The 25,147-nt window shown below is 55.4% G+C and overlaps 1 protein-coding gene across 4 annotated transcripts in view; it reads left to right on the top strand.

Moving 5' to 3' along the window:
* Positions 1-20,940, top strand: part of GIPC1 (GIPC PDZ domain containing family member 1) — a 29,014-nt gene extending 8,074 nt beyond the window's left edge. For all 4 annotated transcript variants that reach the window (XM_032781403.2, XM_032781404.2, XM_032781407.2 and 1 more), the window contains 4 exons: positions 5,247-5,427; positions 16,023-16,135; positions 16,806-16,887; positions 17,619-20,940. In XM_032781403.2, coding sequence (XP_032637294.1) covers positions 5,247-5,427; positions 16,023-16,135; positions 16,806-16,887; positions 17,619-17,770 — 528 coding nt within the window. In that variant the 3' untranslated portion in view covers positions 17,771-20,940. The remainder of the gene's footprint in view (positions 1-5,246; positions 5,428-16,022; positions 16,136-16,805; positions 16,888-17,618) is intronic.
* Positions 20,941-25,147: the final 4,207 nt, after the last annotated feature.

The raw sequence follows: 25,147 nt of genomic DNA, 5'->3' as shown, positions 1-25,147 counted from the left end.
CCATGTGAACAGTACTGCTGAACAAGACCACTGGTCCATGTAGCCCAGTATCCTATCTTCCAACTGTGGCTGGTGCCAGATGCTTCAGAGGGCACAAACAGAACAGGGCAATTTCAAGTGATCCGTCCCATCATCCAGTCCCAGCTTCTGTCAGTCAGAGGTTTAGGGACACCCAGAGCATGGGGTTGCATTCCTGACCATCTTGGCTAATAGCAAGAGAGGGACCTATCCTCCTCCATAAACTTACCTAGTTCTTTTTTTTTTTGAACCTTGTATGTTTTGGCCTTCATGGCATCCCCTGACAATAAGTTCCACAGATTGACTGACTGTGTGTAAACTTTGTTTTAAACAAGCTGCCTATTAATTTCATTGGATGACATCTGGTTCTTGTGCTATGAGAAGGGGTATTAACACTTCCCAATTCACTTTCCCCACGCTGTTCATGATTTTATAGACCTCTATTGTATCCTCCCTTAGCTGTCTCTTTTCTGAACAGTCTGTCTTCTCTCCTCATACAGAAGCTGTTCTATCCCCCAATCATTTTTGTTGCCCTTCTCTGTACATTTCCCAATTCTAAATATATCTTTGAGATGGGGCCAACCATAAATGCGCCCAGTATTCAAGGTGTGGGAATACCGTGGATTTATATAGTTGCGTTATGATATTTCCTGTCTTATTTTCTGTCCCTTTCCTAATGGGTCCTAACATTCGTTTTAGCTTTTTTTGACTGCCGCTACACATTGAGCAGATGTTTTCAGAGAATTATCCATGATAACGCCAAGATCTTTCTTGAGTGGTAACAGCTAATTTAGACCCCATAATTTTGTATGTGTAGTTGGAATTATGTTTTGCAATGTGCATTACTTTGCATTTATTAACATTGAATATCATCTGCCATTTTGTTGCCCAGTCGCCCAGTTTTGTGAGATCTTTTTGTAACTCTTCGCAGTCAGCTTTGGGCTTACAAAATTACGCAAGTTCGTGATCATCTGCAAATTTTGCCACCTCACTGTTTGATCCTTTTTCCAGAGCATTTATGAATGTTGAACTGTACAGATCCTTGGGGATCCTGCTATTTACTTTTCCCCATTGTGTAAAATGACCATTTATTTCTACCTTTTTGTTTCCTATCTTTTAACCAGTTACTGATCCCTGAGGGGACCTTCCCTCTTATCTCATGGCTACTTTTGCTTAGAGCCTTTGATGTGGACCTTGTCAAAGGCTTTCTAAAAGATCAACTGGATCACTGTGGTCCACATGCTTATTGACCCCCTCAAAGAATTCTAATAGATTGGTGAGGCATGATTTTTTTTTAAAAAGCCACGTTGACTGTTCCCTCATGTATCCTGTTCATCTGCGTCTGATAATTCTTTTATTTACTCTGTTTTCAACCAGTTTGCCTGGTTGTGAAGTCTGGCTTACTGACCCATAATTGCTAGTATCACTGCTGGTGCCTTTTTCAAAAATTGACGTCTCATTAGCTGTCCTCCAGCAATCTGGTCCAAAGGCTGATTTAAGTGGCAGGTTACATACCACAGTCAGTTAATTCTGCCATTTCATATTTGAGTTCCTTTAGAACTCTTGGATGAATCCCAGGTGGTCCTGGTGATTTAATTTATTAAGTTGTTCCAATAGCTCTTCTGTTGACACCTCAGTCTGGGACAGGTCCTCAGATTTGTCCCCTACAAAGAATGGTTCTGGAGTGGGAATCTCCCTCACATTCTCTGCAATGAAGACTGATGCAAATAATTCATTTAGCTTCTCTGCAATGGCTTTGTCATCTTTGAGTGCTCCTTCGATCGTCCAGTGGCCCCACTGATTGTTTGGCAGACTTCCTGCTTCTGATGTACTTAAAACAAGTTTTGCTGTTAGTTTTTTGTCTTGCTAGTTGCTCTTCAAATTCATTTTTGGCCTTAATTGTACTTTTACACTTGACCTGATAGTTTTTCTTACTGTTTTCTTCTGTAGGATTTAACTTCCAATTTTTAAAGGATGCTTTTGGCCTCTAACTGCCTCTTTTACTCAGCTTACAGCTCTTCCTGCTTCCCGTCCCCTGCTCTGATCCTAACCTCACTTGGAGGAGCTAGGGGATCAGTGCTCCCCTCTCTTCCTACCTGAGGCTGTCCCGGTCTTTTCTCCTGCCTTGTCACCTTCTCACATGCTCTGTGTCCTGGATGATTTTCCTAGGTGCTAGGAGCTGCAGCCGTTCCCTCAGATCCCTCTGTGCCTCCATAGCACAGTGATAGTGACATCCCTGATCAGACTCTAAACCCCCAAGTAAATGAGGCCCAGACTAGTGGATCCATTTGAAAGAACAGAGCCATGCCAACAGGGCAGGATTGTGGTATTAGAGCACAAATCCTCTTCGGAATCTTACAGAAGATCCCTGGTACTGTGGTGCATTTGCTAATTCTCAGCTAATGACATTCCCTAAGAAGCTCCAGTTCCAGAGTTTAAATCACTGCAGCATGGCTGTTAAGCAGCTGCCATGTTCCACCCAATACGTGGCTGCATTTCAGCAATGGGTGAAATGACTCGTGTATAGACATAGTCTCAAGTGCTCTGGGATCCTTCAGGGTGACGGGTACAAAGGAGCCTAATTTAAATATTATTATTGAGTTAATACACAAGATGTGTAGACTCTGTAGCAACTCCAGCTGGTAAAACCAGAACTGTCGATCATCATGCCTCCTAATGCCATGATCTTTTGTCTCATGGTGCCATTTTGTTAGTGGGAGGCCTTCGGTTCCTAGGCCCTTCTGAAGAGATGTATGGTTCCTAGATTCCAAAGCCAGAAGGGACCATTGTGATCTAGTCTGTCCTCCTGGGTATAACAGGCCAGAGAACTGCCCCGAAATAATCCCCAGAGCAGATCTTTTAGAGAAACGTCCAGTATTGACTTAGAAATGTTCAGTGATGGAGAATCCACCAGGCTCCTTAGTAAATTATTCCAAAGATTAAATACGCTCACTGTTAAAAAATGTAACCTTTTATTTCCAGTCTGAATTTTGTCTAGCTTCAACTTCCAGCTATTGCCTGGTGTAAGACCTTTCGCTGCTACACTGAAGAGCCCATAATCAAATATTTGTCCCCGTGTAGGTAATTTACAGACTGTAATTGAGTCACCCATTAAGCTTATCTTTGTTAAGCAAATAGATTGAGCTCCTGGAGTCTGTCCCTATAAGGCAGATTTTCTAATCCTCTAATCATTGTTGCAGCTCTTTCCTGACCCCTTCTCCAATTTTTTGACTTCCGTCTTGAATTGTGGGCAGCAGAGCTGGGCCCAGGATTCCAGCAGGGCGGGATCACACCAGTGCTAAATACAGAAGTAAAATAATCTCTCTCCTCTTCCTCCTCAAGATTCCCTTGTTTGTGCATCGCAGGATCGCATTAGCCCTTTTGGCCACAATTTTGCACTGGGAGGTCACGTTTGATTATCCACCTTGACCTCCAAATCTTTTTCAGAGTCACTGTTTCCTAAGATAGAGTCCCCTGTTCTGTAAGTATGGCCTACATTTTTTTGTTTTGTTCCTAACTATGTACATTTCGACATGTTAAAACACACAGTGCTTGCTTGAGCCCGGTTTACCAAGTGATCCAGATCACTCTGATAACGACCTCTCCTCTTCATTATTTGCCATTCCCAATTTTTCTGTGTCCTCTGTAAACTTTGTCAGTGGTGATTTTGTTTTCTTCCAGGTCACTAATAAAAACGTTAAATATAGGGGCAAGAACGGATCCCTGTGGGACCACACTAGAACCACATCTGTTCAATGATGGTTCCCCGTTTACACTTACATTTTGAGACCTATCGATTAGCCAGCTTTTAGTCCATTTAAAGTGTGCCATATTAATGTTCTTGTTCTAGTTTTTAAATCAAAATGTCATGCGGTACCAAGTCAGATACCTTAGACATCTGTCTATGTCAACACTATTACCTTTATCGACCAAACTTGTAATCTCATTTAAAAAACAAATCAAGATAGTTTGACAGGATCTATTTTCCATAAACCCATGTTGATTAGCATTAATTATATTCTCCTCTTTAATTCTTTATTAAGCAAATTCGATATCAACTGCTTCATTATCTTGCCCGGAATCGATGTCAGACTGACGGGCATATAACTACCCATGTCACCCTTTACCCGGTCTTCTGAAATTTTGCTGGTCTTCCAAGACTTATTGAAAATCAACATTAACAGTGCAGCAAGCTTCTCAGCGGCTCTTGGATGCAAGTTATCTGGACCTGCTGAGTTAAAAATGTCTGACTTTAGTAGCTGCTGTTTTAACATTCTCCAGAGATACTAGTGCAGGGGAAAGAATGTTATCCTGTGATATCAACACATTATCTGTTTTTCCCCAAATACAGAACATAAATATTTGTTCTCTTGTGCCTTTTCTGCATTACTATTGATGATTCTATCATTTCCATCTAGTAATAAACCAGTATCATTACTAGAATTATTTTTGTTCCTAATACATTAAAGAAAACTCCTTCTTGTCCTTAACTCTGCAGGCGATCGTCTCCTTGTCTCTTTTCTTCCATTTTCAGTTTTCTCCGGTTCTTAACTTCTGATTTATATTCCCTTTTCTCCTTTCTTCCATTTATTACATTTCTTTATTTTTTATAGCTGCGTTCACTTCTCCACTAAAGCCGGTCATTTTCTAACCAATACAATCTTCTTCCTCGATTATGGCTTTTTGGCCATGTAATAATGTTCTTAAACACACTCAGTCTTCCTCTGAGCTGATGTGGCTTATAATTCTTTTCAGCTTTGTGAAACTGGCCCTTCTAAAGCACCGAGTGTTTATATCACTGATCTGGATTTCATTCTGTTTGTATTTTATAAATGTGTTCAAATCGTGATCCCTTGTACATAAGTCACCATTAATGTGCTAGGGAAGGACCAATCTTCTGCTGGGCAAAAATGTGTGCGTGAGACTAACTACAAAGGGAAGGCCCTGTGGTCTGATGGGAGCCAGGGTTCCTGGGTTCTGTTCCCTGCTCTGCTGCTGATGCACTCTGTGACCCTGATGTGTCTGTGCTTCAGTCTCAATTAACTGTCTTATGGGGTTCTGGGTAGCTTTGTTGAATACAAAGGGCTGTGCACAACCCTTAGCCGAATGAAAGTGCTGCTGTTCAGACTCTCTCTTATCTGGAAGTTGCGGGGAGGAAACTGCCACTTAAACTGCCCTGGGACCTGCCGTCTGTGCTGGGAGCCAACCATCCTGTCTCTTGCTTGCAGAGGATCAAAGAAGGGAGCGTCATAGACCGGATCCAGGTCATCAATGTGGGCGACATGATTGAGTCCATCAATGGGCAGAGCCTCATCGGCTGCCGGCACTACGAGGTTGCCAAGATGCTCAAGGACCTGCCCAAAGGCCGCACCTTCACGCTGAAGCTAACAGAGCCCCGGAAGGCATTCGGTGAGTGAGCCCCACAGACTGCCCAGGGCAGATGAGGCCACTGGCGGGACCATGAGGTCTGTCACCAGTCCCTGTAGTCATAAGTCGGTTCCACCTGATGTGTAAAGCGAGCGCAGTGGGTCTCAGTCCAGGTCCTAGTAGGGCAGGAGTCCCTGGCTAAGTAACTGCTAACAAGGGGAGCCAGCCACAGCAGAAAGAATCAAACAGGCCACAGAGACTGAGATCCCACCATCTCTCTAGAGGGGCTTGTTCCTGGGCGGGCAGGTGAGAGGGGTGGCATGGCAGCAGGGGGCGGGATGTTTGCCATTGGCTCTGCTGAGACCTTCAGCCTCCAGGGCAATCAGTCCATCACAAAACATGCTGGGCTTTGTTTTGCACGTTCCATCCTTCCTGCTTCAGTGAGAAGCCGCATTGGGTGCTTATCTGAGAGCGCGTTTCATCTTAGCCCAAAGGCCCAAGCCCTGCTGGCTGCTGTGGCACTAAGGGCCATTACCTTCTGTCCTACAAAGCCATTAAATGGGAGATGGGGAGGGGCTTTGCATCAGGGTTTCCCAATCCATGGGTCGCCGGAATATTTCATTGGCCCGCAAGGTGGCTCTGGTCCCGTGGGTCTGGCTGGGCTCACCTCCCTGGAGCCGCTGCTGCCAGGTGAGTGCATGGTGGGCTTTGCAGCCCGGCCAATGTGCTGGGTCACAACAGGCCATCGACATATACAAATGAGTCCTGAGCCAAAAAACGGTGAGACCCGTTGCTTGAGGGGTTTGATGACTTGTCCTGTGGCATGATGGCCAGCAGGTGGCGCTGCAACCTCACTGCAGCTCCTAGCTGTCTGATCTGTGCCATGTAACCAAAGGGTTGGTTGAGAGGTGGGGCAGTTCTGTTGCTTCTTCAGGTTAGGGCTTCACCAGCCATGTTGCTGCAGGGCAGCATTCCTCATATTGGGAGAGGGAAAAGGAGGCTTCTGCCACGGAAGGCAAATGGGATCTGGAGATTCCTGTAGCTGCTGAGCCTGCACATGGGCCTTCAGGCAGCCAGCCTGTAAAGCTGACCCCTCTCTGCTTGGACTTGGGGTTAGGTGGCCCTTCCAAGGTATCTGCAAATGACCCTCTGTGTACTCAGTGATGAGAGGAGGCTGCTCACAGAACAAGTGGGAGGGGCTGGCTCTGTCTTGCTGCACCCTCAGTGTCTCTCTGGTGGCTTGAGGGAAGGGGTCTGTGCTCGCTGTCTTAAATTTCACTAAGCAGACAGGCCTGTTTCAACCCCAGCAGCTGGCAAGATGAAGGGAGCTCTCCCTGCTGATCCCTCAAAGCTCAGGGCTTTCTGCAGGGCTTTGAGTGGAACCTGGGGGAAAGTGAGGTCGCCAGGATGGTGCTGAAGGCCAAGGGAGACAACTTGGTTCCAGGCTGTACTGTTCCAGCCCCTGTGCTTGTTATCCAGCCCTGACCTTGTCAGTGGCTCCCAAATGTACCCCATGGATGGGGATTCCAGCCCTGTCAACTCTGTTGTGGGCAGACTGCCTCTGATCACAGTGCGACCTCACCCTCTGCTGTCTGTGCAGCCTTCTCAGAGTCCTCAAATCCAGATTCCTTGGCTGTTGGTAGCACCTCTTCGAACGCTGCACTAAGCCCCGGGTTGGCTCAGTGTTGCTACCCTCATGTTGCCCCAGATCACACACAAGGCAGCGGCAGTGTGGAAGTAGAATCCAGAACTCCTGGATTCCGCCAACCTTAACCACTAGGGGGTGCTCCCTCCCTAAGCAAGGAATAAGACCCAGGAGTCCTGGCTCCCAGTCACATCACATTCCCTGCTGCTGGTGTCTCAGTTCATTCATCCGCAAGGCCAGCCTGCCATCATGAATTCCTTCCTCCTTAAGTGACTCACTGGCCTCTGATCTGGGAAGGAAGATCATTTTCTACTCTAAGTTATTTCCTCCTTGGCTTATGCTTCTCAGCCCACGCAGGCATCCTTGGTTCCTGGAATCTGGCAACTTCCTTTTCCCCTCCCTCTACCGGGTACCAGCTGCATATGTTCATGTCTGGCACTTTGGAGTCCTGGCACCAGCATCTGTGCCGCTGCTCATTCCCTGCAATTCGTTCCATGGGAATTAGTGACAGCTCCATGGTGCTGGCCATGTGTGCGAATATTAGGGTCCTCTGCTCGGCCGTGGTGGAGAGAGACCAGGTGCCAATGCTCGCTGGATCTGCTTTGGGAAAGCCACCTGCCAATTGGGTGGCAGGCAAATCTGAGAATGCTAAGCTTAGCTCAGTCCTGCCAACCCTATGCTCTGCTGCCTGGACCCACAACTCACTGGTGTTTCAATCCAGCCTCATAACCTGCCCTGTCTTCCAGTGTGCGCTGGACCCTCTGGACCAGGGGCCAAGGGAGGAAAAGCTCCACGTTGTTCTCCCAGAATGCCGGCAGCTAGAGCGCAGGAAGAGCTCCACTAGCTGCCAAGAGGAGACGGCCTTTTTACCTCTGGATCTGCCAGAGGGAGATGGAACTTAGGAGGGCCTGGGCAGATCTGGTAGCATCCAGCAGAGGGCAGCAGTGGGTGCACCCCAACTTGGGTGTTATAACCCGTATGTGGGTCGTGCTTGATTGAAGGGGGGGGTTCCCTCAGCCTGGCCTGAGGGACTGTGTGGCGTCAGTTACAGGTCTTTCTCCCTGGGTGCACCCTTCTACCCTACCATGTCCCCCTTACTGCTCTTGGCAGCTCTTCCTGCTGCAGGGCGCTGGCTCAGCTCACAGGCTCCTGCTGAGGACCCAGATCACCAGCTCCTTGCATAAGCAGCCTCTTGTCCTCTGATCAGAGCAAGGAGGTGGGGAGCTGGTTCATCCTGTGTTGGCCCTGTTCAGTTCCCACCTCTTGTAGAAACCTGCCGCAGAGGCATCCACCCTCTGGGCTCTGTGCCAGCCCTGGCTCACAAGCCTGGAGCCCGCAGCACTGAACGGACTGCTGTGAGAGCCGCTGACCGAGCAAGTACTGGCCTCTGGGGAACAGCTCCAGGCTAGCTCACTTCATTTCTTCTCCTCTATGGGCAACCTGGAGCAGCCTCTTGTGTTAATCTCTCTGCTGGCTATTTCTAGCTCTCCCACTGAGAGTGTTCAGGGCCTTCCCTGTGATCTGGGGAGGGGCCAGTACCCTGCCCCAGCTGGGGAGACACTAATCACAGCATTCTCTTGAGTGAGACTAATGTACAGGCAGCACGGCTGTGCCCACGCCCCTCAGTCCTCTTTGCAGCACCTTCTACCTTCTCCCCACACAGCCCTGCCGCTACCCCTCAGCCCCCACCCAGAGACCTCCTGCTTCTCCAGCCCTGCCACTACCCCTCAGCCCCCACCCCCAAGCCCTCTGCTTCTCCAGCCCTGCTGCTACCCCTGAGCCCTCACAGACCCACTGCTTCTCCAGCCCTGCTGCTACCTCTCAGCTGCTACCCACAGACCCCCTGCTTCTCCAGCTCTGCTGCTACCCCTCAATCCCCCACACAGACTCCCTGCTTCTCCAACCCTGCCGCTACCCTCAGCTCTGCTGCTACCCCTCAATCCCCCACACAGACTCCCTGCTTCTCCGCCCTGCCACTACTCCTCAGCTGCTACCCACAGACCCACTGTTCTCAGACCCCCTGCTGCTACCCCTAAACCCCCCACCAAAGCACTCCCTGCTCTCCAGCCCTGACTCCCCCTCCCCCCAACAGCCCTGCTGGTGCCTCTCAGCCCCCACCCACAGATGCTCTGGGCTCCCCCCACCCCCACCCCTGCTGATGCTCCTCGACATCCTCACACAGAGCTGTGCCAATACCCCTTGAAAACCCCCGACTCAGAAACCCCCCTGCTGCTCCAGCCCTGGCCCCCTCCCCTCACAGCTCTGCCAGTGCCCTTGCTATTCCAGTCTTGCACTTATTAGTTGATGTAGGTCATGTGACCTTCTGCAGCTCCTGTGGTCTCCGTGCTTTGGCAGCGCCGGCGTCTTGTCGCAGACATGCCCTGCTCTCCCCTCCCATGCAGCCCTTGCGCCCTGTCCTGCCTGCTGCTGTGCTGTGTTCTGTCTCTTGGCTGCAAACTCCAGGGCAGAGGCCAGAACCCCAGCCTCCCCGTGTGGGGCAAACAGCTCCTTTCTGTCTGAAAGGAGCCAAGCTTTCCTGGAAAGGCAGGGCAGTGCTGCTGCATTCCCAGCTGAACACAGCCACCCCCTCCCAGCTTTGGGGGAAATGGGAGGATGACAGGAAGCCTCAGAAATGCCAGTGCCAGGAACACCTGGAGCTCCATCCCCACTACGAGCCAAACCACGTTCCCATTAGCAGAGGCAGAACAACTGGGCTTCTGTGCTGGGGCCAGGCTAGTCTTTCTCAGTGCTGTTCCCTGCCCTGTGAGGGCTCTAACGGGGGGCGGAGGCAGGCTGACCTGGGGGTCAATGATCCCTCTTCCCATGGCTTCTGGATCAGTGATTCTCTCTGCATGTGGCGGGGGGGCGGGAATAGATGCAGGGGTGAAAGTGGGCTGGTACAGCGTACCGGTAAGAAGTGGCCACCGGTGCCAGCCCATATGCAGCCGATGTGCTGCCCCTTTTGCCCCCCTTCCGCTCCCCCAGTCGGCGGCCCTGCTGGTAGGGTCCCTACCGACAGGGTCACCAACGGGGTTGGGGATAAAAGGGGCAGCTGCACTGGGGCCTGGTAATTTTTAAAAGGCCCAGGGCTCTCGGCCCCTACTACCGCAGCCGGAGCCCTGGGCCCTTTTAAATCACCGCCAGAGCCCTGGGCGGTGCGGACCTGCTATCTGTTGGAGACTGATCCCCAGCCCTACTCCTTCTGCCTGAGGCCAGGCCCCTGTACTGTTAAGTCTTCTGTGTTACTTTCACCCCTGAATAGATGTGTTTATGTACAGGGGGTGGGGTCTGAATAGCCCCTGCCTACAATAGCCCCAAAAGGGAAAAATCCTCCATATCTTTTGGCCCAGAAAAATCTCAAACCAAGATCTATTGATAGAGTGCAGCCAAGAGCATCTGATCACCATCATTGCCAGGAGGCGTTGGAGATGGATTGGTCATGTGCTTTGGCTGGAAATTCATTCCATCACCAGAGCAGCAATAAGATGAACACCTGAAGGCAAGCAAAAACGAGGCCGCCTCTAGTGGGGTGGACTGTCCCACTCCTTGAGAGGATGGGCTGTGGCAGGCCAGGGAGCCTGCACAGCCTGGGAGTGGATCAGAAAAGGGCTTATGGGGAGCCAATCAGGGTCCAGATTGGAGGGAATCAATCAGGGCCAGGCTCACCCATATATAAAGGCTGCCCAGAGCAGGAGTGATGGGTGTGTCCCAGGCCTTCAACAGGGGAAGGTCAGTCTCCAAAGGGGAGACTAGCACCGCGGATAGCGCAGTGCAGTGTTGGGCAGGCTCAGGGAGGCTAGAAGGCTCTAGCCCATAGCCACCAGGCTGCAGGCCCTGAAGGGAAGGGCCTAGCGGGTGCAAGGGGCCATAGGGGAAGCGGCCCAGGGAAACAGACAGAAGAGGGGAAAGAAAGAGGGCAGCGAGGCTGACGCCAGAGGGTCCCTGGGCCGGGACCCAGAGTAGAGGGTGGGCCTGGGTCCCCCCACTTCCTCCTTGCAGTACATCCAGCCATTGGCCGTAGGGAGCGGCCATTATAGACTACGCCCGATCCCTGACAAGAGGGATTAGACATTGGGGTGTGTGGTTGCACATGGTGGCTGGAGTGGAGGACTGCTGATCACTGATCCCCGGAAGGGGGTCCAGATGGACTAAGGGATGCTGCCAGAGGGCAGTGGCCTTGAAGAAGAGTCCACCAAGCAGGGAGCAACGCGGGTCCAGAGACAGCAACGGAGGGCAGAACGACGGACGGGACACCACCAGGAGGGGGCGCTCCACTGGAATCGAGCTAATTCCCGAAATCACCAGCAGGAGGCGCCGTGGGTGGTGAGTCCAACCCGTTTACACGGCCCAAAACCAACATGGCAAAGAGCTCTGGGCGCCGAGCTGAAAAACCTGGGGCACTGCTGGGGAACCACTGAAAGACTTGCCAGAAACAGACAGGAGTGGAGGAGCTTCGTCACTGTCCTAAATGCCAGAGGTGTAATAGGGAAGGGCCATCATCATCATGTTTCTATCACCCTGCCCTCCGGGTGTGTGGTAGTTGGGCTTCCCAGGGATGCTAATGGCATTCAGCATCCACCCAGCAGAACAGTGACTGCTGCAGCCAGTCTGCTGCTCAGTGCCTGGGGCTGTTGGGACAGTGGCTGGGTGGGGACCCCAGGGGTTATGCAGGCTCTGGGCCAATCGCTTTCTGCATCATCTCTGGTCCTAGTATAGATAGGGGCCGGAGGTCTCTGGGTTTGTGATCGGTTAGGAGCCTGCCTCCGGGCTTTGGCCTGGCGTCAGTGCATGAGGCGCACACACACAGCAGGGTGGGGTGCCTGCCCGGCACGCCATCCTCTGATTGCAGCTCCAGCTCAAACATGTTGATGTGGCTGGAGGATATTTGTGTCTGAGTCCAGGGCCGTTGCCTCTCCCACAGCCCGCACTGCGCTAACCACATCCCTGGTGCTAAGGGATCCATGCCCCATGCTGCAGGGCCACGGGATCCCCCTTGGAGGTAGAGTCCTAGGAGGAGATGCATATGGCCCCCAGTCTTTGTCCTCTTGAGAGACTTGTGACCCTTGGACACATTGTCCCCAGTGTCTGCTTCCCTCCTCTTAAAAATCACCCCAAAGGGGCTTCTAGCTCTCATGTGACTGCTGACAGCCTGAGACTATGGCGAGTAGGGTGCAGGGGAGTGCTCACTCCTCAGTCTCCCAGTGCTGTCGTCTGCAACTGCCAGCACTGGCATTTCAGTCTCAGCGCTAACTTTCAGTGTTGGAGGCAGAATGGGAATTGGGAGCTGGGGCAGGGGGAAGAGGGAGAGGAGCAGAGGATAGGGACAGGAGAGAAGCACAGGGCAGAGCGTTTCTTACCGAAGATGGCAATCAAGCACTGAATATACAATCCCCAATGGTGCAGTTGCCACAGAGGCCAGACCAGCCGCGTCCCTCCCAGTGACGCCGGCGGGAGATCTGTAGGTCAAGGGAAGAAGCAATTCCAACATGAGTGCCCTGGGCCAGAACTGAACGTGGCATTCTGCCTTCCACACTGAATGAGCGATACATCAGCCCCAGAGCAGGGGCGCGTCTGCCTCAGCTTGCTTCCCTCACCTGGACGTGGGAGGGTGAATAACCAGCTTTCCCCCCGTGCGTCCTGGCAGCAGTGCATCCACAGAGTTGTCTGGGCTTGAATCTGCTACAGAATTATTATTTTTTAAGGGAGAGGGGAAAACCAAAGTCTCTTGAAGGATTTCTTCACAGCCACAGCTGTCGAGCTCACCCGATAGCAGGGACATCTGCCTGAGTCTGCAGGCAGCCTGACGCAGGAGCTCGTTTGTCACTGATGTTTAACAAGGTGTCGTAGCTTCCTACTCAGATTTGAACCTTAGTGTTCATAAACTGAGAAGCTAGCATGAAACTTTCTAAGCTTAATTTCCAGCTTAGAGCTGATCTCACTGCCACCAGCCAAGAATTTCCAGGGCCTGACTCCTTCTCTGATCTCCCAAAACCTTCTCTGGGGGACCCCAAGACTCAGAAGCCCTGAGTCTCACACCAAAGGGGAAACAACCTCCTCCCCTTGTCTCCTCTTTATCTCATCCCCAGCTCCCCCTCCCTGGGTTATCCTGGGCGATACTGTACTTACCCTCTTTGTTTTGCATTCAGGGAGTTTAATTTACCTTCCCCCCTCCTTCTTCCCCTGAGGCTATGCATTCAAACCTAGTCAAGCTAACCCAAAGAGATTCCCCCCTTCCCTCGTTCTTTAACCTTAACCAGAGAAAAACCTCAAACAAGTTTTAAAAAGAAAGAAAAAGACATAAAAATATCTTCTGTATCAAGGTGACAATTATACAGAGTCAATTGCTTAAAAGAAAAATATGAATAAACAGCCTTATTCAAAAAGAGATACAATTTAAACATTCTAGCACACACACATGTAAATACAAAACAAAACGTATAAAAGCCTATTGTTTTGCTACCTTTGTACTTACAACTGGGAAACTGAAGATGAGAAGCTTACAGATAGAAAAAGATCCCCTCTCATAGCTGAGAGCCAGACAAAGAACCAAAAAAAATTCCAGGCTGCCCAAAGGCAGGAAGAAACCGATCACGTACTGGAGGAAAGGAGCTTGTGGGATCCTGCGCTGCTGTTGGCAAGAACTAGATCCGCCCACGGGACAGAGAGGCCTGGTCTGAGCACAGGCCTCGAAGAGTTAGGAAGGCCTGGAGGCTCCATGAGGCTTGCAGTGTGGCTTCTTGTCCCTGTGCCTCAGTTTCCTACGTGTGAAGGGGGATCTCAGCCCCCTGTGAAGCAAGCGTGTTAGTCATCGCTATCAGGACAGGTTCCTGTCTTTCACAGGGGCTCAGAGTTGTACTTCTCTTTTGCTAGCCCCTTCTGTGTGGAAGGGATCTCCAAGTGCTGTACAGGGTCTCTCCTCTCAGCACTGACATGCCGCCACCTCTGGGGCACAGCGTGGCAGCTGTTTAACAACTGCTTGGCAATGCTGCACCCCACGATATGTCACTGGAGTCTTTATTCTGCTTTGGTGTCCAGAATGGCTAAGCGCCATGGAGGTCAGACGAGGGAGCCAACATAATGGAGAAGCCAATTCTCCCTGGTATCTCCGTGGAGCTCAGTGCTGTGGCAGCAAAATCCAGGATTGCACAGTACTATCCACAGCAGCCTCTGCTCCTTCTGGCTCAGTAGCTTTTCCCAGGATGCATCGCTCCAGCTGGCCATGGAGCCCCCAGGAGCTTGGCTCTTGTCCTTGCAGCAGCTGTCAAAAGGTGAATATTATGAGCTTTGAAAATGCTTCCTCTCCTCTCTCCCGGCTGCCCAGTCTCTGCCATGACCCCTCTCTGTGAATCGCCTTCTCTTTCTTGCACATCTCTCCCTCAAGCAGAGTACAGTTTTCCCAGGAGAAGAAATGGGGCACAGAGCCATGGCCATGCATTGACATCAGGCATGGGAAGGGTATAGAGCACTGGGGTGATGTGTGAGAGGGGCTAAGGTCAGAGACTGGCCTTAGCCAGAGTTTGTCTCACCTTGGACACAGCTGATGTGGCAAATCTGCTTAGCCTTCTGCTCAGGCAGCAGAAAGGCAGGAGCATGCTTTTCTTGAAGTCGAACCTGGCAGTCCGATTCCCAGCCCCCAGCTTTCCCCTAGCCCCCCCATCCCTTCCCAGAGCCAGGGAGAGAATCCAGGGGTCCTGCCTCGCTCTGCTTTTACTAAACCCTCTCATGTTTTAATCAGCTGGGCCATACCAACTGCATTTTGAAAGCTGCCCTCACATACCTCTGTGTGCGGGGGAAGCCGAGGTGGAACACATCCTTAACTGGGTTCTGTGCTGCTATGAGACCTTCCTGGCCATTAGATCCAATCCAGGGGGCTTAGATGTAAAGGGAGCGCCTAGACCAGTGCATTAAAATAACACTGGACGGTGAGAAACCCGCAGAGGGCAGGAACCACCCGGTGCTGCCAGCGCCCAGGGTCCTGCACTCCACCTAGAGCTGCTGAGGTTGAGTGATCCCAGACTTCTGCCCATTCCCTCATAGCATGGGTATTTCTCATCCAGCTGGGGGCTCTGTGAGCTCAAACTCACCGGCCCCTGCTCATTCACTGCCGATGGGAGAGCAGGAGCAAGAGGCATGTGCAGGGGAAGGTAGGAAGATCCATGCAAAGGAGCAGGCTGGCAGGACCCCAGATACTCAGTCCTGCCAGAGCCTCTGCTGTGGAGTATGGAGACCTGACCCTCCAAGGACTGTGCTGCTTTGTCTAACAGACGTTCTTGCACTGCACCCACTGCCTTGGGCCCTGTGCCACAGCTGATCCGTGACTGCCAGGGACCCCTTCTCAGACCCACGTGCTGATCTCAATGTGCCTTTGCTGTCCTGTGTTGTCAGACTGATGCAGTTGAGTCTCGTGGGTCCAAGCCCAACTCTGTGGGAAGCTGCGGGGCAGGGGAAGACAGCGCGCAGCTTCCTGGGATGGATATTACTGCAACCAGCCCTGAGTCCCAACATGTAGCATCTTCACCTTGCCATCCCAGTGCTGCTGCTGGCCTCTAACCATAGCCCCCTGCCCTCCCCACCCTGGGCTCCCTACACAGCTCCGCTGCTGGCCCCTGCCCGCAGCCCCTAGCCCTGGGCTCCTCATACAGCTCCGCTACTGGCCCGTGCCCGCAGCCCCGGCCATCCCAGCCCTGGGCTCCCTACACAGCTCTGCCAGTGCCCCTCAATCCCAGCCCCCAGCTATCCACACACACTGAGTTGGGATTGAGGCATCAGAACAACACACACTACCCTGACCCTGGCTGCCTCCCAAGCACACCCTGCCAGTTGTGCCCAGGCGGTGTCTGGTACCTGGCCCCACTTCCTGCTGGAGGGCAGCTGTCAATTTGGCTGCACTGATACCCTGGGCTGGCTGCTGGAGTTCGGGGCTGCGAGGCCAGCATGTGACTGCCCCACCTCTGGCAAGGTCTCACTGGCTCGTCCCCTTGCTGTGTTCCAGATATGATCAGCCAGCGGGCCGCAGGGGGCAAGCACAACAGTAGCTCCCAGCTGGGCACTGGTAGAGGGACCCTACGGCTGCGGGCCAAGGGACCGGCCACCGTGGAGGAGCAGGTAGATGCCAGCCCTGGGGAGCCTTCAAATATTCACTTGGGCCCTGACCTCTTCCCAGAGGGAACTGAGGGTGCGGAGCCAGAGCAGAATGAGAGGGAAGCTGAGATCCCAGCTGTCCCAAGAGTGGGGAGGGGACAGGTCCTCCATATGGGGCCGCTCCTTGCACTGCATCTGCTTCCCAGTCTCCTCCCCCAGCCCTGCTGATGCCTCTGAATCCTGACCCATAGCCCCCTGCAATCTGAACCCTGCCGATGCCCCTCAATCCCAACCTGCAGCCCCCTGCTATCTGAACCCTGGGGTCTCCCACCCCCAGCCCTGCGGATGCCCCTCAATCCCAACCCATAACCCCCTTCTATCCCAACTCTGGGCTCCCCCTCACCCCCCAGCCCTGCTGATTGCTCCTCAGTCCTGACCCATAGCCCCCTGCAATCTGAACCCTGGGGTCTCCCACCCCCCCAGCCCTGCTGATGCCCCTAAATCCTGACCTGCAGCCCCCTGCTATCCCAGCCCTGGCCCCCAACACCCACACCTCTGCCAAGGAATGGGGAGGGCTGGAAGAGGCTTTAGAGGGCCCCACTTTTCCCATGGGTTCTTGGCTAGGATGGGGCGGGTGGGATGGGGACTATATTTTTGCCTCAGTCTCCTGCTCAGCAGCTCTCATGCCCCCCAGCTGTCTGCGTTTGAGGAGAGGGCGATTGAGAAGGTGGACGACCTGCTGGAGAGCTACATGGGTATCCGCGACACAGAGCTGGGTGAGTCTCCGGCCGAGCAGCCCCCAAGTCAGCCCGGGGCGGGGTGCCCAAAGCATTGGGGTGTTGGGGGAAGGGCTGCGTCACAGTCAGCCAGCCTAGGAATCCTTGCTGGGCAAAGTGGGAGCTCCCCGTGCTGGAGTAGCTGGGAGCACCACTCACAGCCAGTGCTCCTCCCCTGCTCCCTGCAGCGCCCCCTGCTGGGAACTCCCCCCATAGCCAGCGCTCCTGCAGCGCCCCCTGCTGGGAGGGGTGGGACTAGAGTAGCTGGATGCTCCCCAGCAGTGAAGTGCAACCCGTTCTGCTAGTGGCCCAGAGGCCGACATCCCTCGTGTGAGGAGAGAAATTTCCCCGCTTGAGAGGTGAGCGGGGCTCTCCCGCCACAGCAACATTTCCAGGGTTACTGTGGTAGTGACAGGCTTGTCGGTGTGTTCTGAGAAGCAGGGCTGGGCACACAGAGAGCGAATCAGCCCTTCAGCTCGCAGGCCTCCCAGCTGCCAGGCCTCCTCGGCCAGGGCTGCGGGCAAGAGCAGCATGTTGGCGCTGGCGGTGCTGTGGCTCAGGGTGTCTAGTGCTCCTGGCAATGGCATGGCAGTGCTGTCGTGAAGCGTGAAGCAGTGGTACTGTTGGTGGGAGAGGTGGGATAGCACTAGGGCTGGCACGTCCTGCCACAGGTAACGCTGTGACAGTGAATGCTCCTCATTCCCCCCCTCCCCCCCATCTCTGCTCTCCAGCTGCCACCATGGTAGAGCTGGGGAAGGACAAGCGGAACCCCGACGAGTTCGCTGAAGCGCTGGATGAGCGGCTGGGTGACTTCGCCTTCCCCGACGAGTTCGTCTTTGACGTGTGGGGCGCCATCGGGGATGCCAAGGTTGGGCGCTACTAGGACTCTGCAGGTCTGGCCTGCTCTGCTCACCCTGGATCTGCTGTGCCCTTGGGCTAGGCAAGGGCATGTTCTGCCGCTGCCCTCATGTGGACTGGGGGGAAGGGGAGATGCCACGGACCCGGCTCTGTGCCTGGCTCCAGCACTGCAAACACTCCAGCTCTGGCTCCTCGCCCCCTCCTCTGCCCCCAGGGCCCTGTGTGCACCTCTCTATGGCCAGCCCTGCCTGACTGTACCTGGAGCCGCGTGGGAGCCGGGCTCTGGGCTCTTCTCTCAATCCCCCCCAGGTGCTGGAGGCGGCGGAGGGGACAGCTGCTGGGCATTATGGAGCAATAAGCTGAGCCATCATGTGCCCCTGGGGAAGGCTGCAGGGAGGTGGGGACTGGGCAGGCCCTTGGGGGTGCTCCCTCCCCAGTCCCAGAGGGCAACGGGGGAGTGAGGGGACCAGGAGCTGGACAGGATTCCCAACTCCTGCACTGGAGATGGGTGTGTGTCCTGGGACCTGCAGGGTCTGGCCCCCCTCTTCAGTCATCAGGGTAACCTCCTGGCTGCTGCTGGGGAGTCCCTCGACTGTACCTCTGCCTGGGCGCAGCCTCCCGCTGGGCAATAACCCAGATGCCTTTAAACTAATCCTGGTGCCTGTGTTGCACATGGGGGTGTTTGTGGGCAGAGGCCCCCTACCCCATGCCCGTATGGTACACCCACCCTGCTGCCTGTCAGCACCCATCTAACCACTAACAGGAGTGAGACCACTCCAGGCAGGCTGCTGATGGCAGAGTGCCCCCAACAGCCTGCTCGCTCCTCCCCCGGGGCGTTCTGAGCTCGCCCCAGCCCCCTGCCCTGCTGCTCTGTTGGTACTGTGCTGCCCTGTCCCTTCACCTGCATTAATCCTTCCTCCTCCCCAGATGGAGCCCTGAGCTGTGAGGGGCTGGCAGGGGCAGGCAGCATGTGGGGCTGCAGGCAGGCTCCTCGTGGGGCTGCAGCCCCGAGCAATGCATGAGACTGGGAGCTGCTGCTAACTCGGGGGTGGGGAAACAGCTTGCTCCCATCCCCTCATCCTGCTCCCCTTGTTATCCTCCCTTCCCCTACCACCAGGGGAAAGGAATTGACAGCCTGCAGTGCCCCCTGCTGGCAAAGGCCTGGCTGAGGTAGCTGGGAGCTTCCCCCAGGGCCAGAGTTCCTGCCCCCTGTTGCACCCCTTGCTGGCAGAAGCTCTCTGGTGCATTCAGACTGCCACAACTGAGCACCATTGCCCTGGGACCCCTCCTCCACTTACTTCTGCCACAAAAGGCTTCTTTGGGGGTGCAGTGGGGCCCTGCCCCACGTACCACAGAGGAATAGCTCCAGGCTGGGTCCTGCTCCTTGGGTCTGCTCTCCCCACTGCAGGGAGAGTGGGCCAGGGGCTGGGTCCCCATTCCAGCCCCAGCCCCACGTGGGGCAGCAGGATTCCCTTGGAGCAGCTCAGGAATGACTGGGTGTCTCTTGTCACGTGTCTATTGCTGAGGCTGGAGCCCTGCACTCCCCTGGCTGTGCTGTTCACACCCCACATTCACTGCAGCTGCTCTCTGTTCCCGGCTCACAGGCAGTGGGTGAGTGGGACAGGGGAGTATCCCTTACCTCTCAGGCAGCCCCCCCAGCTGCTCTCTGCTCCCGGCCCACAGGCAGTGGGTGAGTGGGACAGGGGAGTATCCCTTAGCTCTCAGGCAGCCCCCACCCCTACTGCTGTCCCCAGAGCATCGCAGCCCTGGGGGGTGGCCAGAGGGTTAAATCCACTTGTCTCCTCTCCTACTTCCTGCTAAAAATCACATCAAACGATTAGGCCTGTTCTAGTCACAGCCTCCCAGCCCACCTTCCCTTCCCTACCCACCCCATTTCCACTCTCCATTCTCTAGGGGGGGTTGAATTAACTCCCCCCTGGGGCAGGTGCACCAGGCCCTGCAGGCTATATACACCAATGGGTCTTGTGGGTTTTCCAGCTGATCTGGGTTTCCCCCCCGAACTCAGCCAGGCTCCCCTGCCTGCTTCACACTGCTCTGGCTTCCTGTGTAAAGAGAGTGTCACCCCGTATTCTGCTGGGTGGGGGGCATCCTCCTCCCTCTTCCCCCCCATGCTGCTGGAGGCCACAGCCTTAATCCCTGGGCCAAGCCTCAGCACTGGCCCTGATGACCCATCCCTAACGCAGGTGGGTGGGTTAATCATCTCTCCTAGCATCTACACTCTGTGATGATGAACTGCCCCTGCAGCCTGTGGGGTGGGGGGGTCCCCTCACTAGTCTGAGCCTGTCATAACACTGTCCCCCACATGCCCCTCCTAACCCCTCCCCCTCCTTATTCTGAGGGAATCCCCCACTGCACCCATGGGGGCGGGGGGGAGCTGACGTATGCTGCTGCATGGCTGGGGTCCCCTTGGGCTGGCTTGGAGTTTTTCGCGATCCTTTTAAAGAAGCCGAAGGGGCTAGTGGCTGGATCAGGACTCCTGGATTTTAATCCCTGGCTCTGGGAGGTGTGTGTATGGGATGGGCCCTACGCATTAGACCAGGGGTGTGAGAGACAGGACTCGTGGTTCTGTTCCCAGCACTGCTACCACCTCTCACCCTTGGGCATCTCCCCTTCCCTCTCTGTCTTGTCTTTATCTGTTCACTCTGGATCGGACTGACCTACCTCGCAGGGCGGGCATGAGGATGCGCAATGTTTGTAAAGCTCCACGTGCTGCAATATTTATATCCCCTCCTGGCACTTGTCTTGAGCTGCAGGCTGGGAGCCCCAACTTCTTCAGTCACTCTCCAGCCCTCAGGCACTTACTGTATCCACGACACTAAGCCCAGCACTGGTGCTTGGGCTTGGGCCTGGGCCTGGGCCTGGGCCCGGGCCCTGGCTCGGAGGGGAGTGGGTGAAGCAAGGGGCTTGGAGCGGGTGGTTACATTGCGAGGGGCTCCAGGCCCCCAGGGTGGGGAGTGACCCCCTGCTGAGCAGGGCTTGGTCAGGGGTGGGAGTCCCAGAGACCAAGGCCCCTGTGCCCCACCCTCACGCTGTGATGGAAATGAGCTGTGACCCCCAAGCCGAACCCTGGTCCCCTGGGAGCTGCTGACGGGGGGGCAGATCCCCCATCCTCCCAGACCCTATTTTTGTATTTTACCTGTAAAGCATCTTTAACATAAAAATATATCGACTCTAGCCAACCAGCCTCATGTCTGTGGGGGCAGGGAGGGGGGCAGGCACCGGCTGTGCCTGGAGCTGGGTCAGGGAGCCAGGAACTTTCCTACAGCTGCAGGGCAGGGGGTGGGCACTGGGGAGGCTGGTCGTGCTGTGGGCCTGGGCAATGAGTACAACAGGAGGCAGTGCCAAAGCCCCCATCTCCCCCCTCGCAGCGCTCTCTGCAAGAGTCAGATCAGAGCAGCCTTCCCAGGGGGCAGCTCAGCCATCGCACCCACCCCTGCATCAGGCTCCAAGGCGAGGCTGAGTGTCCTTCCTGGCTGGAAGTTCCTGCACCCTCAATGCCGGTCTCCCTGCCCTGCCCCGATGCCGGGGTCTGCTCAGTGTCAGCAGCAGGTTCTCGGTGCAAGAGAGCAGACCCCGAGCTGCCTCGCCCTGTGGCCTGCACTCAGCACCTATCATACAGCTGCCCTAGGCCTGGCTTTCTTGGGGGGGAGGTTGGACATGTCCCCCTTCAGCGGCCGCCCTGCTGCGCTGTGCGACTTCGGCCTTCCCTGGAGTCAGAGGTGAAGCTAACAGCAGCAGGCCAGTGCTTGGATGGTAGACACCAGGTGGTGGTGCTGCAGCAGGGGGTGCTCTCCCCGGCAGTGCTGACCCCAGGGCAGCACCAGGGGGCACTGTACTGCAGGGAGTGGGGGGCTCAGCAGCGGGCACCACTAGGGGGTGCTGTGCTGCAGGGAGTGGGGGGCTCAGCAGGGGGTGCTCTCCCCTTGCAGTCAGTGCTGGCCCCAGGGTGGAGCCTGTAGTTCTGGATTTAAGCTGAGGGGTAGAGCTGGAGCCATGCCCAGGGGTGGTAAAATGATCCCCCAGAATGTGAGTCCTGCTGCCCTGGCCCAGCTCCACCTAGGTTAATCCTCTCCTAACCCCCCCTCCCCCAGCTTCAGCTGAAGTCACAAGGCTCTGGCCCTGCCGACAAAGACCTCAGTGGGCCCCTTTGCCCTGTTTGGGGTCAAGCTGCTGACCATATAAACACCTAAACCCCGGGCAGGGGCATGAGGCCGGCTGGAGCCTGTCCTGGGGTTCCTGCCCCAGACACAGCCGGGCTGCAGCCCTCTCCAAGGAGATGGGCGAGCAGGGGAAGGGAGCCCCGGCTCTGGGGCTTGGAGCTGGCAGCATTGCACTACCACAGGCTGACCCTCGTCCAACTCCAGTGCCCTCCTTTGCCTGCTGCAGCCCCTTAGGTCCCCGGTGTTGACCTGGCGGGATACCTCCCTGACCCACCCCCAGGCTACGCTCCATGAGTTTCACTCTTCCTAGGAGGTGACCCCAGGACCTGGGACATGGACTCCCAAGTCCCAGGCCAGGATGTGTCACTGGTTCTGGTCCAGCTGGGATAGCAGGGGCTGGACTCTGCTGCCACTGGACATGAGGCTCAGCCAGGTTCCTGCTGGACAGGTGTCTGCACCGGTGGCTGCCCCCACTCTGGGCTAAATGGGGGGTATCTGTTCAGTGCCTTTCATGGTACTAAGCACTCTCATTGGGCTGGGATCATAGGGGCTGGAACTCTGGCTTTAAGTGGTTTCCATTATATACACGATTTACAGTTCGGTTAAAATGCTCTCAGCACCTCCACTATAAAAACTGTGGGGGTAGGTGGGGGCTGTGGGTCAGGAGTGAGGGGCACCAGTGGAGCTGGGAGGAGAGGCAGCCCAGACCTGGGATAGCTGGGGGCTGCGGGTCAGGAGTGAGGGGCACCGGTGGAGCTGGGAGTAGAGGCAACCCAGGGCTGGGATAGCAGGGGGCCGCGGGTCAGGACTGTGGGGCACCGGTGGAGCTGGGAGGAGAGGCAGCCCAGGGCTGGGATAGCTGGGGACCACGGGTAAGGAGTGAGGGGCACCAGTGGAGCTGGGAGGAGAGGCAGCCCAGGGATGGGATAACTGGGGGCTGTGGGTCAGGAATGAGGGGCACCAGCAGAGCTGGGAGGAGGGGCAGCCCAGGCCTGGGATATCAGGGGGCTGTGGGTCAGGAATGAGGGGCACCAGCAGAGCTGGGAGGAGGGGCAGCCCAGGCCTGGGATATCAGGAGGCCGCGGGTCAGGAATTAGGGGCACCAGCGGAGCTGGGAGGAGAGGCAGACCAGACCTGGGATATCAGGGGGCTGCGGGTCAGGAATTAGAGGCACCAGCGGAGCTGAGAGGAAAGGAAGCCCACGCCTGGGATATCAGGGGGCCACGGGTCAGGAATTAGGGGCACCAGCGGAGCTGGGAGGAGAGGCAGCCCAGGCCTGGGATATCAGGGGGCCGCATGTTTGGATTAAGGGGCACCAGCAGAGCCGCTGCTTTCATATGCGTCACATGCTGATGTCTGTTGTTCCACTGCATCATCGAGGGCACCCCAGTGTGGCAGTTCACCCTCCAGTGGTCTGCACCCCGTCTGCATCGCCACCTGCAGTCACCTGCCTCTCCATCCCAGAGCTGCTGCTGCTCTACAAAGCCGTGGCTGGTGGCCACAATCTGCTGCGGTTCTTCCGCGATTGGCGTTGGCCCAGCAGCACTGTACGTGAGCGCATGGACAGGAAAGGGATGTCACGAAGACAGCCGTGGCACGCCAGCAGGAGCTGCAGGGGTCCATGTATTCTTCTGGAGGCAGGCAGTTTATTGGTCCCATGGGAACCATTATCAGCCTCGCATGAGCAGGTTGTGTTCCTCCATCGTAGCCCTCCATGCACTACGGGTCACAGCAGAACATCAACGTTTGGTGGGGAGCGTATGAGCCAACACACACAAATTACACGCCAACGAGTGGCTGGGACAACCACTAATGATACAGGTGCGTGAGCTTGGCTCCAAATCACCGAGATGGTTGTGCCGACTTCTTCCCCAGATTGCGGCACGATACTCACCGGGACGGAGTGTGGACGGGGGGTCATAAACCATCTGCCTCTGCTCGCAAGAAGGCTCCCGCTGGCTTCTGGATTAAGACAATGTGGGAGGGGGTGGGATGGGGCTGGTATGTTAGATGTCTAAGTGGGTGACCCCTGGCTGGACTGGGACTGGATAATTCCCAGCACAGATTGGGGGGCTGATTGGCCAGGCAGCTGTTAAATGGAAGGACTCAGTATAGATCCTGTGAACTATCCACCCTTCAAGAAGGGCAAGAAAGTTGGTGCTGTTCAGGTGGACCCATCAGCTGCATAGAGTGAGTCCGGCATGGGGGGCTGACCCCCAAGCTGCTGCTGGCGATTCCCTGTATGCATAGAGTGCGGTTTCTCACGGAAATGACAACGAATTGGAGCTTCACCTTGCAAGCCAGAGCCAAAGCCAGCCAGTTTAGGCGTCTCCACAGCAGACCCCTGCGAGATCCAGGCGGGTGCCTCTCCATTTCAGCAGACACCTCACGACCTACCAGCAGTTAAGGCCAATAAGTTGGTCTCTATGGGTGCCATCTGTCTGACTGATGGGGATAACGATCCACAGCCAGCGAAGAGCCACTCAGCCAGGACATGATTGCTCTGTCCGCTTACCTTAGTCAGTGGAGACTTGGACTAAGTGACTCTAAGGTGGTGGCCACAGCCTTCCCTCTATGGCCAGCCTGGAGGGGACACAGACAGGACTGGGGCAGCGGGGGACTGCAGGTCGGGGTTGAGGGGCCTCTGAGGCTGTACAGCTCCTGCCCTCAGTCGTTCAGTCCCTTGGCACCAGAATCCCATCTCTCCAGCCCCAGGTAACGGTCCAAAGGGAGCTGGGCTGGAGCGTGAAGTGGAACCAAAGGCCGAGTGTTGGGATTCTCAAGGGGACGTTGGGCCCAGACTTGAGTTCTGGCTGCTCTCGAGGCACTAAGTGCAGCTGGGTGGAGGTTTTCTCTCACCCCAGTGACTTGGTCCCCGCGTGTCCTGGGCAGCATCAACAAATCCACCTGCAGCGCCTCAGGCTTCGTCCTCATCCCCAGGTCCCACGGGAACAGCGGTGGCAGGGTTGGAACGGGACCTAGGAGTCTGGGCTGGACCCCCCTTCCCTCCCCTCCCCTCCCAGAGCCAGTGACTAAAACCCAGGAGTCCTGGCTCCCAGGGACGCCTGCGGAAGGTCCGCCGAAGCCGCAGGACCAGCGGACCCTTTGCAGGCAAGCCGTCGAAGGCAGCCGCCTGCCGCCCTCGCGGCGACCAGCAAAGCGCCCCCAGTGGCTTGCCGACCCAAGCATGCCCTTGATGTGCTGGTGCCTGGAGCCACCTC

This window comes from Chelonoidis abingdonii, chromosome 26 (genome assembly GCF_003597395.2).
Source record: "Chelonoidis abingdonii isolate Lonesome George chromosome 26, CheloAbing_2.0, whole genome shotgun sequence".
Lineage (NCBI taxonomy): Eukaryota > Metazoa > Chordata > Testudines > Testudinidae > Chelonoidis > Chelonoidis abingdonii.
Note: the sequence above shows the minus strand (reverse complement) of the source record. Positions and strands in the feature narration are given on the sequence as shown.